General features: G+C 45.3%; 1 protein-coding gene across 3 annotated transcripts in view; it reads left to right on the top strand.

The window, feature by feature from the left end:
- Nucleotides 1-13,218, top strand: part of ACKR3 (atypical chemokine receptor 3) — a 51,193-nt gene that overhangs the window by 22,796 nt on the left and 15,179 nt on the right. For 2 of the 3 annotated variants that reach the window (XM_085552872.1, XM_085552871.1), the window contains exons 2-3: nt 12,102-12,279; nt 13,104-13,177. In XM_085552872.1, coding sequence (XP_085408998.1) covers nt 12,151-12,279; nt 13,104-13,177 — 203 coding nt within the window. In that variant the 5' untranslated portion in view covers nt 12,102-12,150. Of the gene's footprint in view, nt 1-9,704; nt 11,546-12,101; nt 12,280-13,103; nt 13,178-13,218 lie in introns of those variants that run through there. The other variant, XM_085552873.1, reaches the window with a different exon arrangement.

The following is a 13,218-nucleotide window of genomic DNA, read 5'->3' as shown; positions in this document are numbered from 1 at the left end:
AGCTGCTGGGTTTTGTGTGGGGTGTTTTTTTTTTCCTCTCCTTTTTGTTTTCACATGAATGCTCGTCTCTATATTTAGGTCTGCGGGGACGGGATGTTACAAATAATTGTTGATTTGATATTATTAAGCACTAACACGCTTGGCTGTGTTGCACTAATGACAGGGCTTTGGGGATATGCAAATCAATTAATTGCAGTAATTGCTGTAAGCTGGTTTGGAGGAGGCTGTTGAAGAGCCCTTGGGATGGCCAACAGGAGAGGCATTTGGAAGTGCAAAGGAAAAAGGGTGCTTCAGAGTCACTGAAGGTTGCTACTTCAAGCTTCTATTTGCCAAGTTGCATTTGTGGTGCTCTCCTAGCAGAGAGGCTGTGAAAAGAGTATGATGTAGAGTATGATGAGGATGGGGAGGAAAGGGTCTCTTCTGGTTTCTGCCCTGCCTTTACGTGTGCTCTCCTTGCTTTGGAGCATTGTTACGTGCTCTTCTGTCCTGGTTTCTATATACATCATGCTTTAGTTTCTGTGCTCTGGGTTGAGCATTCGATGTGGTGCACAGATGGTGCTCCCAGAAATCCTGTTATTTGCTAACGGGATTTTGTGCAGGGAGCTTCCACTGTTCATTTTCTATTAAAAAAAAACAACACCAAGTGTGTGTGTTTGGGTCAATACATCAGACCCCCACCCTGCTGAAACGTGCCCTCCCAGGCAGCTGAGAACACAGCTTCATTTCTTTATTTATCTGTTTGTTAATCCCTGAGAACAATGTCAGAGCAGCTTCTGCGAGGGGCAGAGGCTGCAGGAGTGAGCTCTGGGGGGCTGTACTTGTGCACTACAGGGTGCAGGAGTGGCCCTGCCAGCTCTGCTAGATGTCACAGCCCTGCCAGGTGGCCAGGCCACCTCTCTCCTGCCCTTCTTGCTTTGCATGTAGTCCTGCCCTTACGTTTTGCACTGACACGTGGCAGAAGGATGCTTATCTATTCAGTAGCTTCCCCCTGCTTTAGCAGCATTTCTCTAATGCAAAGTTCAGTTGTTATGGAGCTGCACCCCTCTGTGCCTTCCATTCTTCACGTAGTGCCTGAAATTACGATATAAATAGCAAAGACTTGGCGTATGTGGCTTTTATCAGCAGAGGCCTTTCAGGATAGGTTAGGTAGGTGTCTGACAGGGATAATACAGCACTGACACTTCCTTGCAGCTCAGAGCTGGGCAAGGTGGCCTCCTGAAGTCTTTTCCAACCCTTATTTTCCATCGTTGTGTGACGTGTGTTGAGATCAGTAAGTGGGGCTTGGTTTTGCGTCACGCTCACTGGAGAGAGGTCAGGGTTTGGCAGCTGTCCTGACTAACAGGCAGTTATGGGATGTACTTCAGGAAGTTGAGTGTCCATCTGGGCGCTCCTCATCCTGCAGAGTGCTCTTCCCCGAAACGCTTCCCAGGCTTCTCTGTAGAGGGAAGGTGAGTCATGCCAGGGCAGTGGTTCTCCTTGGCCCGGCCAAGGACTCCAGGTGGTTCCTCTGGGGCTGGCTTTAGCCAGAAAAATCCCCTACTCATTGTGAGTCCAGTGATGAGCAAGCCAAGGACTGTTCCCTTTGTGGTACTATGCTACCGAGCTGGCTGATTTGGGATCTGGGGTTGACTTGATCAATGGGGATACGTGCATCTTTGCAAGTACCAGAGGGAAAATTGGGATTCTCTTCCAGATAGCACAAGCATGAGCCCCTTTAACTGCATACAGGAGCGCAGCTTTACGGCCCTGCTCTATCTCTGTAAACAGCCAGGACTGTATTGTCCTCTAAAGTGGGGTCCAGCTGGCAGAAAACACTCATCTCCAGTCTTTGTACTTCCACAAGAGTTCAGTTCTAAGCTGGGGAGGGGTGCTAATAAAACCAGCCTGCTGTTGCTGTGGAGTCCACGCTATCTAGATTTGGATCTGTGTTTTGTTTGGACATCATTGCACCTATTTTACATCTGGCCTATGCAAAGTTAGGCTATTTACAATAGTTTTGTGACCTCTTTGTCCAAAATTTAGGAGCTTCAGGGGATTCTGGAAATTCCTGTTTCTTGCATCTTATCTTTCTTGGGATGTAGCATCTCTTTAGGTCTGCAGAAATTGGCAGAAAGCCTGCCCAGACGCTGATCTTCAGATGTCCTCTATAGTGCAGGATTCCTACAAAGAGAGCAGCTCATCAGAGGTTTCAGCTTTCTGTGCCCATCACCAAACAACACTTCTGCCTGTGTGCTTTCATAGCCTCTCAGTTCAGCTGATTTCATCGCCCTTTCTGATAAGTTGATTGGATCTGATTTGTTTGAGTTACATCCTGGCAGCTTCCATCTCTCGCAGACAAAACACCATGTTGCACGGCATGAGGGAATGTGCTGGGCTCACAAGCAGCCTGCATCCAAGAGATGGCAAGGAAGGGAGCCTTCCCAGTGCTCTGATACCTAGCAGATGTGATGTTACCAGGTCAAGGATTTGTGAGGATCAGGCAATGGAAAAAGCATTATTCAGATGGTGCTTTAAAGCTGTAAAGAGGAGGATGTGATGGGCTGAATCATCCTGTGCTCAGCAGCAGGTCTGAGTGCTGCTGCTCAGCTTTTTACAAGCCGTGCTGTGTTTGAGTGGTCCTGCATTGGCCCCTGAAGCTGTTTTGTAGGGCTGCACTAAGCCATTACCAATACATGAATATCAAATCTGCTTGGCTTGTTTATGGATTGGGCACTGTTTGCACTTTGTGTGTCTCATTTCTAGGGAACTGTGATTCTCCTTTTTCATCTTTAGAAGCTTCTGAGGGCACTAGAAAGGCTTTCCCCCCCTCTAACCAGGTTCTGTCAAGGTCAGTGACCTGCTATGAGCCAGAATATGATGCACACAGTATTAAAACCTGGCTCTTCAGCTATGCTGGGAAGATTTTTTTTCTAAGGCACTTGAGTTCAAAAAATCTGGGGCAAGCTGGACTGCCAATTATTACTGTGCCTTTTTCCTGTGTTCTAGTGACTGAAAATGTGAAATAAGGTGTGATCCAGCTGTGTTTTTGGTGCCATTTTGGACTCTGTGAAGGACATTGAGCCCTGTCTGTAGGCGCATCCTTCATCTTCCCCCTCCCCAGTTAGCTGTGGCACATGATTTTAAGCCACAGAAGCAGATCCTGAGAGTAATGATATTTAGAGGATGGGCTGTGCTGTAATTTTGGCTTAAAAGCTGTCAAAAAGTCCTGGGCTCTGTATGGCCCTCAGGATGAGCTTCCTGGCCTGATGTTGCTATCAGAGCAAGCGGTGGCTCCTGATACAAGGCCAGAAAGCGGTGGGATTTTTAAGTGAAGAATGGAGTGTGCAAACAGTATGCCAATATGTCATAAAATACATGAAAGTACCGGGGGAAGCCTGAAAGAGCTATTCTGGAGGGGCTGGGGAACTGAGCTTTACCTAAAGGTGGTGATTTGCATCTTTGAGAGGGCTTCTGTAGAGAGGTGTGATGGGTGGGGAAGGGGATCATGCGACATCAAAGCAGCTTGGCAGCATCATCTTAATGTGGAGGAGTGTGTTAGGGAGGAACAGCTCAGCCTAGGCCTTTTCATCACTGCCATGGCTGTTATAGGCTCTTGTGGTGACTTCAGGGCAAAGAATGTGTCTCTGATTCCTCTGTTTTCATCCCTCTGCTCTTCATGACTCCAGCTGAGCGTCCTCCAAGTTATCTTTAGGACTCTGGAAGGAAAGTCTACATGTTTAACTTCATGATTGATTTCGGTACGTGCTGTGTGAATGCAAAGCAGTGCTTGGAAGTACAGCCAAGAAAATACCAAGGGGATATAAATGTGTGTGTCTGTATAGATATGCATTATGGTGAGGCTTGCTTTCCTCTTTTGCTGATGTAATATTTTCTGGCAGTGTGGGTGCCAGGTCCTACTATGTGATGTTTCTTAGTACTGAGAGCACTTGTGAACTCTTATTCCGCTGCTGGTTCCCCATCCAATGGACATGGGGAAGAAAATGGGAACACTTCCAGAGTGCTTGCTCTCTCCCACTTCCCCCCTACATCTCCTTCCTCATCTGATTTGTCCAAGTCAGTCCCCATCTTTGGTCCTTTCCTCTTATTTGGAGGCCACCAGTGGCTGCTTTGTCTGGATCAGCTCTGCTAGAGGCTTCTTCCTCCAAGTTATACCTGATGGATGAGCTTCATGTGGTTGAATGCAAACCTTGCCAAGCATGAAGGACTATCTGCAATGTTATGGATGACTGTAGACTTCCTGCTGAGGAGTGTGTAAAGATCTGTCGCCTTCTTATTTTCAGTCTGCTAAAAGAGTGCTCTTGCAACAACTTTTGGCTTTCCTTAAATCCTAATGAGTTCTTCTCCCTTATCCAAAAAGTCTGAAATAAGTCATTTATAAGCTATCCACCGCCTCTATTTGTCTGATTTCCTCCTTTTCTGGGCGTGTATCAGATGAGTGCTGTTGGGTGGAGGTAGGTTGGACTTTGGCCATCCTTTGGTTTGCTGTGAGTCCAAGTTCAGTGTGACCACTAAGTAGACAAAAAAAAAGCAACCCCCCCCAAACGGAAATTAAATCACAAACGACTTCATTAAAATAATAATCAGAGCCTCATGAAAGCATACAGAAATCCTGTAAGCTCTCTCTTCTTTGAAACTTGAATCTTATCTGCCCCTGTCAAGGTTAATTGTTGCTGGGTTCAAAGCATGGACAAGCTTTCATTAAGGCTGGAGTGTTGAGCAGCGGCTGAGCCAGCTTTGTCTGCTGGGTGGTATGAGCAGGGTTGAATTCAATCCAGTACATTAAGGAGGGAGTTTCATCTGTAACTGCATTTCATTATGCATATGGGTTTAGATCTGACTCTCAATGTTTCTTGAGTGTCTTCTCCCAAGGTTATAATCTGTGGAGCTATTATAGAGGTGGTTGCTTTACGTTGTTTCTCTCCATATTGCTTCGAAGACCACAGTATGGGAATGCTATCAGATCTGGAGTGCAGGAACAGCTGTTAGAAAGTCACCCTAACATAAAGGAACCTCCATGTTTATCTGTTGAGAAGTGAATGTTCTGTCCTGGGAGGCAAATCTTCCTAATTTTCTAGTTAGTTAACCTATGAAGAGCCAAGGCTGATTTCTTTTGGTCTTGGTTTGAGTCTCTGTAAGAGCCCAACCTGTTCACTGCAGTTGGACTTGATGATCCCAAAGGCCTTTTCCAGCTCTATGTGCCTTCAGGATCACAGCTCTGTTGGCTGATGTTTTTACTCTTGTAGCTCATGTTCTGCTGAAGGGGCACATCAATAAGCAGGGCTGTTAAGAACATCAGCAATGAAAAAATAACAAACTACATCAGCTTTAAGGAAAATAATAATGAAATGGGCATAATGAGCACTAGAAATAGCTTTATAACCTCTTGAGCTGGGAAATGTAAGTACATGTTCTAAATGACAGTCTCCACCCTCTGCCCTGAGCTTCTATTTTAATGAGTCATGTTCAACTGGTGAGTTTAATATGGGAGACAGTATTTCACATGCAGATGACTTAAGATTGTGGTTCTGCTTGGGTCAATCACAGAAACTCTTCAATGCCTCAATTTACTCAACCTTAACATGGGGCCATTAGCATTTTCTTCACCCCTGTTCTGTTCCCTGATATCCTCAAGCTCAATAGGGTGCTGATGAGATACACGAGAGTGATGTGATGAGCTAGGTCAGGTTGATGGTTGGGCTTGAGGATTGTGGAGGTCTTTTCCATCCTAAATGATCCTATGATTCTGCATTATTTTCTACCATCTGAACAAAGTGAAAAAGAGGCTTGCTTGTATTAGTGCTGGAATCCTTCCTGGTAATTGTGTTAGAACTGGCAGTGGGGGAAAAGTAAACTTGTTTTGGAAACCAGTTTTGATTTTTTTACAGGAATTTTCATAACTTCATCAAAACTTTCCAAATCTTTTCATACCAAATAAAATTCCTGAGTTCCTATTAAATGTGACTCGATGTGACTGATTAGCATTACATCTCCAGCTTTTCCTTCAGCCCACTCCTTTCCTGTGGCCTGTTTTCATTTCCTCGCTAATCCAAGCGTGTCTAATGTGCCTGGTTAGCTTGGGGAGGTTTTTTTTTTTTTTATGGTACAGATATATGAGGGAGATCTGGCTAAGATTGTGTCTAACAGTTGGCATCCATAAATATAGTTGGGGTGGGGGAAAAGGATAACAGAAAGGTCAAGGAGAAATGCTGTTGGTAAAAAGAGATGGTGGGGAGGTAAAATGTGTAACTTGGTCAAGAAGGGATGAAAAATACTTGCAAATGGATCCAGATGGAGGAACTGCGATCCCATTGGGCTTGTATTGCTTTCTAATGTCGTGTTATTTGATTGGAGAAATGCATGCACCCACTCCATCTCTGTGTCCAGCAGCCCTTCGCAGGGCTTTTGCTCTAAGCGCCATCACGTTCCTCCTTTGGTGATCTTAGAAGTGCTGGTGATAAGCAAGCATCCTTTGCTGGTGTGCTGAAAGAAAGGCCACCTTGCCTTGCGAGTGCTCTCTCTGAAGACAGATTTGGTGATTGCATTTAGGGAGGTTAGTCCATTTGTTCTTGCTGTGAATTACAGAAACCAGACTTCTCATTTTTATACAGTCTCTATCCACTAGCAACCAGCTGGTATTTGGTATCAGCTGGGAGCCTGGTCCGGAAGCTTTTATTTACTTATTGTTCTGTAAATTCATCTTGTAATCTGCTCTGCTTTCTCAGTGTTGCTCTGTACCTTTTTGACCTGTCTCCTTCATCCCTTACGTGAACCCCAGCAATACGCCATGGGTAGGTGAGAGTTTCTTGGTGCAATGACCAGACAGTACCATGCAATAGGACCTTACTGTAGGGACTTCCGTGGTCTCACTTGAGCACTCTGGGAAGTATGAACTCAGCATGGTTTCTGTGAGGCTGGAGTAAATGACTGCATAGCTCTGGAACAATCTTCTTTTGCAGTCTAGTGCACTTCCATGTGTGAAAATGGGTAGGTGTACGATTTATTAGGCTGAGAGAGCCAAAGGCTGTGGCTTTTAAATGATTGGTGTGTTTATTTTTATGAAAAAATCCCATGCTTTCTTCATTAACAGAAAGTATTTACTTTAGGTACAACACAAATCTGATGTTGAGTTTAAGATTAAATAAATCCCCATTTATGGACATGTTAAGTTCCTACACTTCCAAGTCTCTTCACAGTACATTTGGGTCTTGTGTCTGCATTGGAGACTTAAAGTTGAGCAGCCGGAGCTCCAACCATGCAGGAAGGGTCAGATTTTAGGCTGTGTTAAAGGCTGGGGCCATCGGATAGCATGAAAATCCTTTCATGTGGCTGTGGGGGGATCCTCTGGAGACAGGCAGAGGCCAGCCTTGTTGGAGGAAAGACTGGGAGTAAGGTGAGGACAGGAATCCAGCCTGTCTGAGGCAGGGGATAAGGTTTCACTTCTGGGGGTTGGTTCATTTGCTAAAGCAAACAAAACCTTGGTTTTGACTTTGCTCGTTTGTTTCTCTTTTTCTGGAAATGCATTCCTTTATCAAGAGGTGCAGGAAGCTTCGCGGAACTCCACTGGCAGCAAGATGCTCTCAAGCAATTTCATTTCTTTTTTTGGAAGATTTTCAGGTGTGGGTTCCAGTCAGCTGAGCGTGGAACACACAGGCTCCTCTTGCAGGTTTGGTGCCAGGGTCTTGGCCATCAACATGATTCTGCAATATGCTGTAGTGGTGGCAGTTGCTTTACAAAGCAGTGTGTTTTGTTCCAGTGGCATCAGACAGCTTTTTGGGGCTCCAGTTAGATCAGAAACTCAGAGGTCTCTGAGTGATGAAGTTTACAAAGGAGCTTGCATCTGTCTTTGGTGCCGGTGTTGATGTGCCTTGCAGTAAGGGTCATTAGCAGACAATTGTCCCCTTCTGAAATTGGGTCAAGCCTTTGGCCTTTCCCTTGATTTGCCCAGTGTAGATAGAGCACTGTAACTCTGTCTTCCTTCCCAGAGGTGGTTGTGATCTCAGGTTTGGTAGGTTAACAGGCACCACAAAAATCAGTAAGGTTGGCAAAGACCTCTAAGATCACCTAATCCAATCGCCAACCCATCACCATCACGCCCTTCCCTGGAGTTTAGTGCTGCATCATTTTGTAGAAGCAAATCTCCAGTGCTCTGAATTCCTCTATCAGTGCCATGGGTGATGGCTGCCAGGAGCTCTGCCCTTGGCTCTCACACATGGAAACCAATCTGCAGCGATCTGCCACCTGAAGCCACTACTAACGATAGGCATTAGCATAAGCAAAGCTAATTCACTTACTTTCCTCCAGTGCACCGTATAATTGATTTCATCAAATGAAATCTATGCAATAAAGCTCTGGAAGCAAAGGGAAATCTGCAACTCAACTGTAGTTCAGCCACAAATAAATTTCTTTTTTTCTTTGACAATTTCAGCTTGTTGGGGAGGCCAGAAAGATTGGAGGTTTCATGGGGGCTGATATGCTCTTGATCACTGACATTTCATACCCTGGCTGAAAATGAAATGAAAACGTTGCAGGTATTTCTTTGGATTAGTCACAGGAGGGAGATGTCTGGGTCAAGACAGTTGTCTGGCTATGAAGAGCTTTAGCCCTGCATAAACCTAAATCTGCTTTCTTTTTTTTTTTATCTGTGAGTTTTGTTGTTACTGTGCGGGATGCAGAACATGGGGAGAAATGAATGTGTGTTAATTCAAACTGACAGGCGTTCAGCTTTTGGGGACTTTTATTTTCTTTAGCAAAGTCATTGCAAGTCAAGGGTAGCTCCACTGTTGGGCCATGCTGGTGTAAATAGCAATAGTGGGCTGCTTTCCAGCAGTTGGAAATGGAGATCTGACCTTTAAATGTGCCTTCCAACTCAAGTGATTCCATGGTTCTATGAGCTGCTATGATCCTGTCCCAGCTTTCTCCCATTTCAGCAAGTTTCTCCATGACTGAGGACAGTAGGTTCAGCCCATCATTGAGCTGGGGACCCCAGCATGTTCCAGCTGCCCTGTCTTTCCTGGGTGCTCAAAGCCCACGACTCCCTACTGAGCCAACCACCCCACTGTACACTGTGGTTTTATATTTCTCCCCATGCAGAGCAATTTATGAGGTTGTGATATTGGCACTTGACCGTGTATTTACCTTTTCTTTTTACTGCTGCCTGCAGCCCTAGAGAAAAGCTGCAAACGTAACTGGAAGAGAGCTGATCCAACTTCTGTCTGCACTGTGATCCCAGGGGAACGTGGTGGTCACCCAGGGTGTCTTCATATCCATACCAGGAGGTCCTTGCTCTGAGCTCCTAAGGGATGTGCTGGGAGGCAGCAGGAATTGGCAAAAGGGACTGCCCCAGTGCATCAGTGGGAGCTGCTAGCATGCAGCTTGGCAGAAGCAAGCTTTAAGGATGGGTTTGTAAAAGGAGAAGGCCTCAGAGCGAGAGTGGGGCTGTAATGCAAGGTAATGCATGCTGTATCAAGGGGAGGAAAGGAAAAGGGGGGGGGGGGGGAAGGGGTGCCTTCAGAGAATGGAAACAACAGTAATCCATGAGAAACTAGCAGAGAAATGGAAGCAGTAAACATAGGTAACTTCGAAGTGACACTGCAGTCTTTCCCCCCCTCCACCCCCACCTTTTTTTCCCCCTGTCTGCTGCTCTGTTTCCTATTCATGATAAACACCATATCCAGGAGCAAAAAGGAGAAATGAGACCACATCTTCTGGAATGTTCATGTAACTGGAGGAATGATGGCTACTCTCTGTGAATGGCCGCTGCAGAAATAGCTTGTGTAATACGTGCTGTGGGAGTACAGCCCATCCAAAATATACTGTTCAGTTTTTGTTCTATAGATGGAACTGTTTTTCCTTTGGGGTGCTGTTTTAAGAATGGCTTGGGTCTATCCAATGGATATGTCTGCTGCAGCTTTTGAAGGCTTTATGAGGCTGGATCTTTGATTCTCTTTTGTGCAGTTGTTGCTGATTTTTCGTGGCTGGACTGGATGCAGTTTTGGTCAAGCAATAGCCCTTAGGCTCTTCATAAGGATGTGTTAAGGGAGTGGTTGAGTGAGAACTGGTGTCTCCTATCACTGATCTTGTCAACCAAGATCTCTATGAAGTTGTGTGAGATGTGGCTGCATCATACAGATTGCTTGAGTGCTAGTTTATGTCCAGTAGGTTGAAAGTGTCGGAGAATGCAGTCTGGGTTCATGTCACTACAGTCTTTTTATTTCAGGGCTGCCTGCATTTGTTCTGGAAAAGATTGCACAGATCAGAGAGGAAGGAGCAGGGAAACTGAGTACACCATCCAGAGCCCTAAATTTCTCTGTGCACCATCCACCTTACTCCCAAGCTGACCTGCAGATTGTGTCCTGCAGAGCTGGGCTTCACCAGCAATATCCTTGTCCCTTTTCGCTTTGCTTACACAGCTGGTTTTCAAGCCCTCTTGAAAAAACATACATTCAATACAAATATTATCCCTGTACATCCTCCCTCTGTTATTTCTTGTGTGCGGGATCAGCAGTTTGCAGACTGTATCTCGAATCCCGTCAGGGGCCAGAGCTGCCCACAGCCTATGAGAAATATTGCCTTACAAACTCCTTCACCCGGCCAGTCCAAAGAAGTGCAAGCGGTGACTGGGAAAGGTATAGCAGCCCTGGGATGGGTTGTGTTCAGTCAGGCTGTAAAAAAGGCACTGGGTTCTGAGAGAGGCTTCAGTCCGTGGGGAGAGATTGCGAGGTGTGAGGCTGCTGGCTTTGTGCAGGTTATTACCCTTCCATTGCTGGTTTCTAAATGGAGTCCTGTTGCTGAGAGAGACCAGGTTTGTCTTTACTAAAAACTTAGGGGTGGGTTTTTTTCTGTTCCATGGTATGTATGTAACTTTAGATGGCCGTCTCTGTGCCTCATCACCTCTGAGGTTTTTCTACTGATATTCACCTCGAGAAGCTACAAAGAGGTAAAAACTACAGTGGCTTGCCGTGTTTTTGCTATAGTGTCTGGCTTTGATATAAATCCTCAGGGTAAAAAACACCTTCCTTTTGCAGCGAAAGCAAAGGCTGAGGGATCTTTCATGAAACAGGCTTAGTTCCTCTGGAGGACTGAAATCCCCATTTTTAAGGCCTAATTGCATCAAGTCTCCTGTGATAATTTCTTAGACAGCAAGGGAAAGCGGTTGGAGCCGGCCTCCAGCATCGAGAGGCTCGAGCCCAGCAGGTCGGTGTGGTGGCTTGATAGGGCAACAAAGAGATTCAAAGAACTGAGCAACAGCGATCCTGTCCTATGCTCTAAGAGCTTTTTTTCCCCATCCATTACTAACACAAATTCCTCAGGTTGATCAATATTAAAACAGCTCACTTCAAGGCACGTTTGCTTTGCAACTCACCTCTATTTTTATAACGTTCTCATGATAAAGGAATGCTCTGCAGTATCAAGTTATCACTGCTTGAGAGCAGAGGCAGCGCTCATAAGAAGGCGTTGGTCTGACACTGGGCTGATGTTGTCCAACACTCTGAATTCTGGGATCAACCAAGGCTGGACTTCCTACCTTCATGTTGGAGCTGCCAATGTAAGCTTTCCTTCTCAGCTATGTCCCCCATATTATGTCACAGCCCCCTGGTTCCACTTGTCACCACATGAGGTTTGGGTTCTTGTTTCCCAAGTCTATAGCCATCAAAGGATGGCTGGGCAGCTGCTGCTGTTTCCTTGCCATTAGAAGCTGGAGCCTTGTGTGCATTCAAGCTTTCCTGCTCCTCAGTACTTTAGATGGCTTTACATCTGTCAGAGCAGGTACAATTTCTCAGGTTCTCTATCTTGTAAACCTCTTTTTAAAGCTATTTCAGTTTGATTTGATGACCCAAAGCCCACAGAATGCTGGTTTGTAGGATTTCAGCCCCCACATTGAACCTGACCATTACAGCCCCCTCATAAACCCAAAGTAACGGCAATTTTAAAGCCCTTTGCGGCGCTGATTTATATATTTTTCTGCAGTATCAGCATTGCTTTAAAGGACAAAGGTTTTTATAATACAGTTGTGAATTGTTTTTCTAAGTATCTTAAGTGCCTCCTGGGAACGACTGATCGCTTGAGATGCTTCATAATTTATTTCTTCTTACATTTTTCAGCAAGTGCAATAAAACATTTGTAAATACCCCAGAATGAGGATCATTACAGATGGCACTGGCATGCACCAGGCTCACGTGGAAGTCACTGTATCACCGCATGAAGGAAAAAGAAGATAGGAATGATAAGCCTGAAGTTTTCCTGAGCCTATGTGACGAGTATGAGCAGCTGAAACTCGTGGTAAAAGTTATAAACATGGTCATTTTGCTTTCTAAATCCTTTTTGTGGGGTCTTCGCTGGCATCTCTGATGTGAAGAGCAATCAGCATCAGTGCTTACGTGCCTTAATATGTGCCGAGGTGAAATGTGTTATTATCTCATTGCTGCAGAAGGGTGTTGGGAGTAGGATGGTCCCTACCAACTCCAGCTGCTGGTGGGACCCAGTTAGAAAAGCAAGTTTTTACTGTTTGATTTCAGAACTATACAGCCTTACAGTTGGCCATAAGTGCTTTTGTCCAGATCTGGACTTAGATGGCTGGGATGTGCATTGCTTGTATCCTCTTGACCCAAGCCATGGCTTTCAGTAGTGCTGTTTTACCCTCCTTCTGATGAGTGCCTGATGGGTTGTTTCATCAGAACTGGAAAATCATATCCAAAATGACATCAAAAGCAATCTCCCAACTCTTAAGCTTCAGGTGTAACTCAAAGAACTTGATGAATATATGAAAGAGGTGAAAAGCCTCGCTTTCCTAGGCTGCTTCTTGCTGCTGAGGAAGGCTTATACAGCCATTATTAACACAAGAAGTATCTAAAGGGAGTTTGCTGTGCAAGAGCCTCAAAGCTCAGCAGCAATGCGTAGCAGCTCCCCAAGATACTGACCATCCAATGCTCTGAATGTGACATCATCAGATTTGTATTTCCTCTAAATGGCCTTATTGCTTTCCTTGTGCTTTCTGCCTCTTTCACACAGCTTTTACCTGTAATAGCCTCAAACACTTGTAGCCACTTAACCTGGCTGTATTCCCTGAGCAGAGTGCTGTGCTAATCTGTGTGGATTTGTTACAGGGATGTAAATGCTGGTTGAAATACTACAAGATCATGTTTTCCTTTGGTGAGCAGGCCAAGAAGATTGCTGATCAGTAAGTAAGCGCAGAGAAATGGCCTTTATTTCTCGCTTGAT

Source organism: Coturnix japonica, chromosome 7 (genome assembly GCF_054131305.1).
Source record: "Coturnix japonica strain WE chromosome 7, WE-NBRP24, whole genome shotgun sequence".
Taxonomy (NCBI): domain Eukaryota; kingdom Metazoa; phylum Chordata; class Aves; order Galliformes; family Phasianidae; genus Coturnix; species Coturnix japonica.
This window is presented reverse-complemented; position numbering and strand designations above follow the sequence as displayed.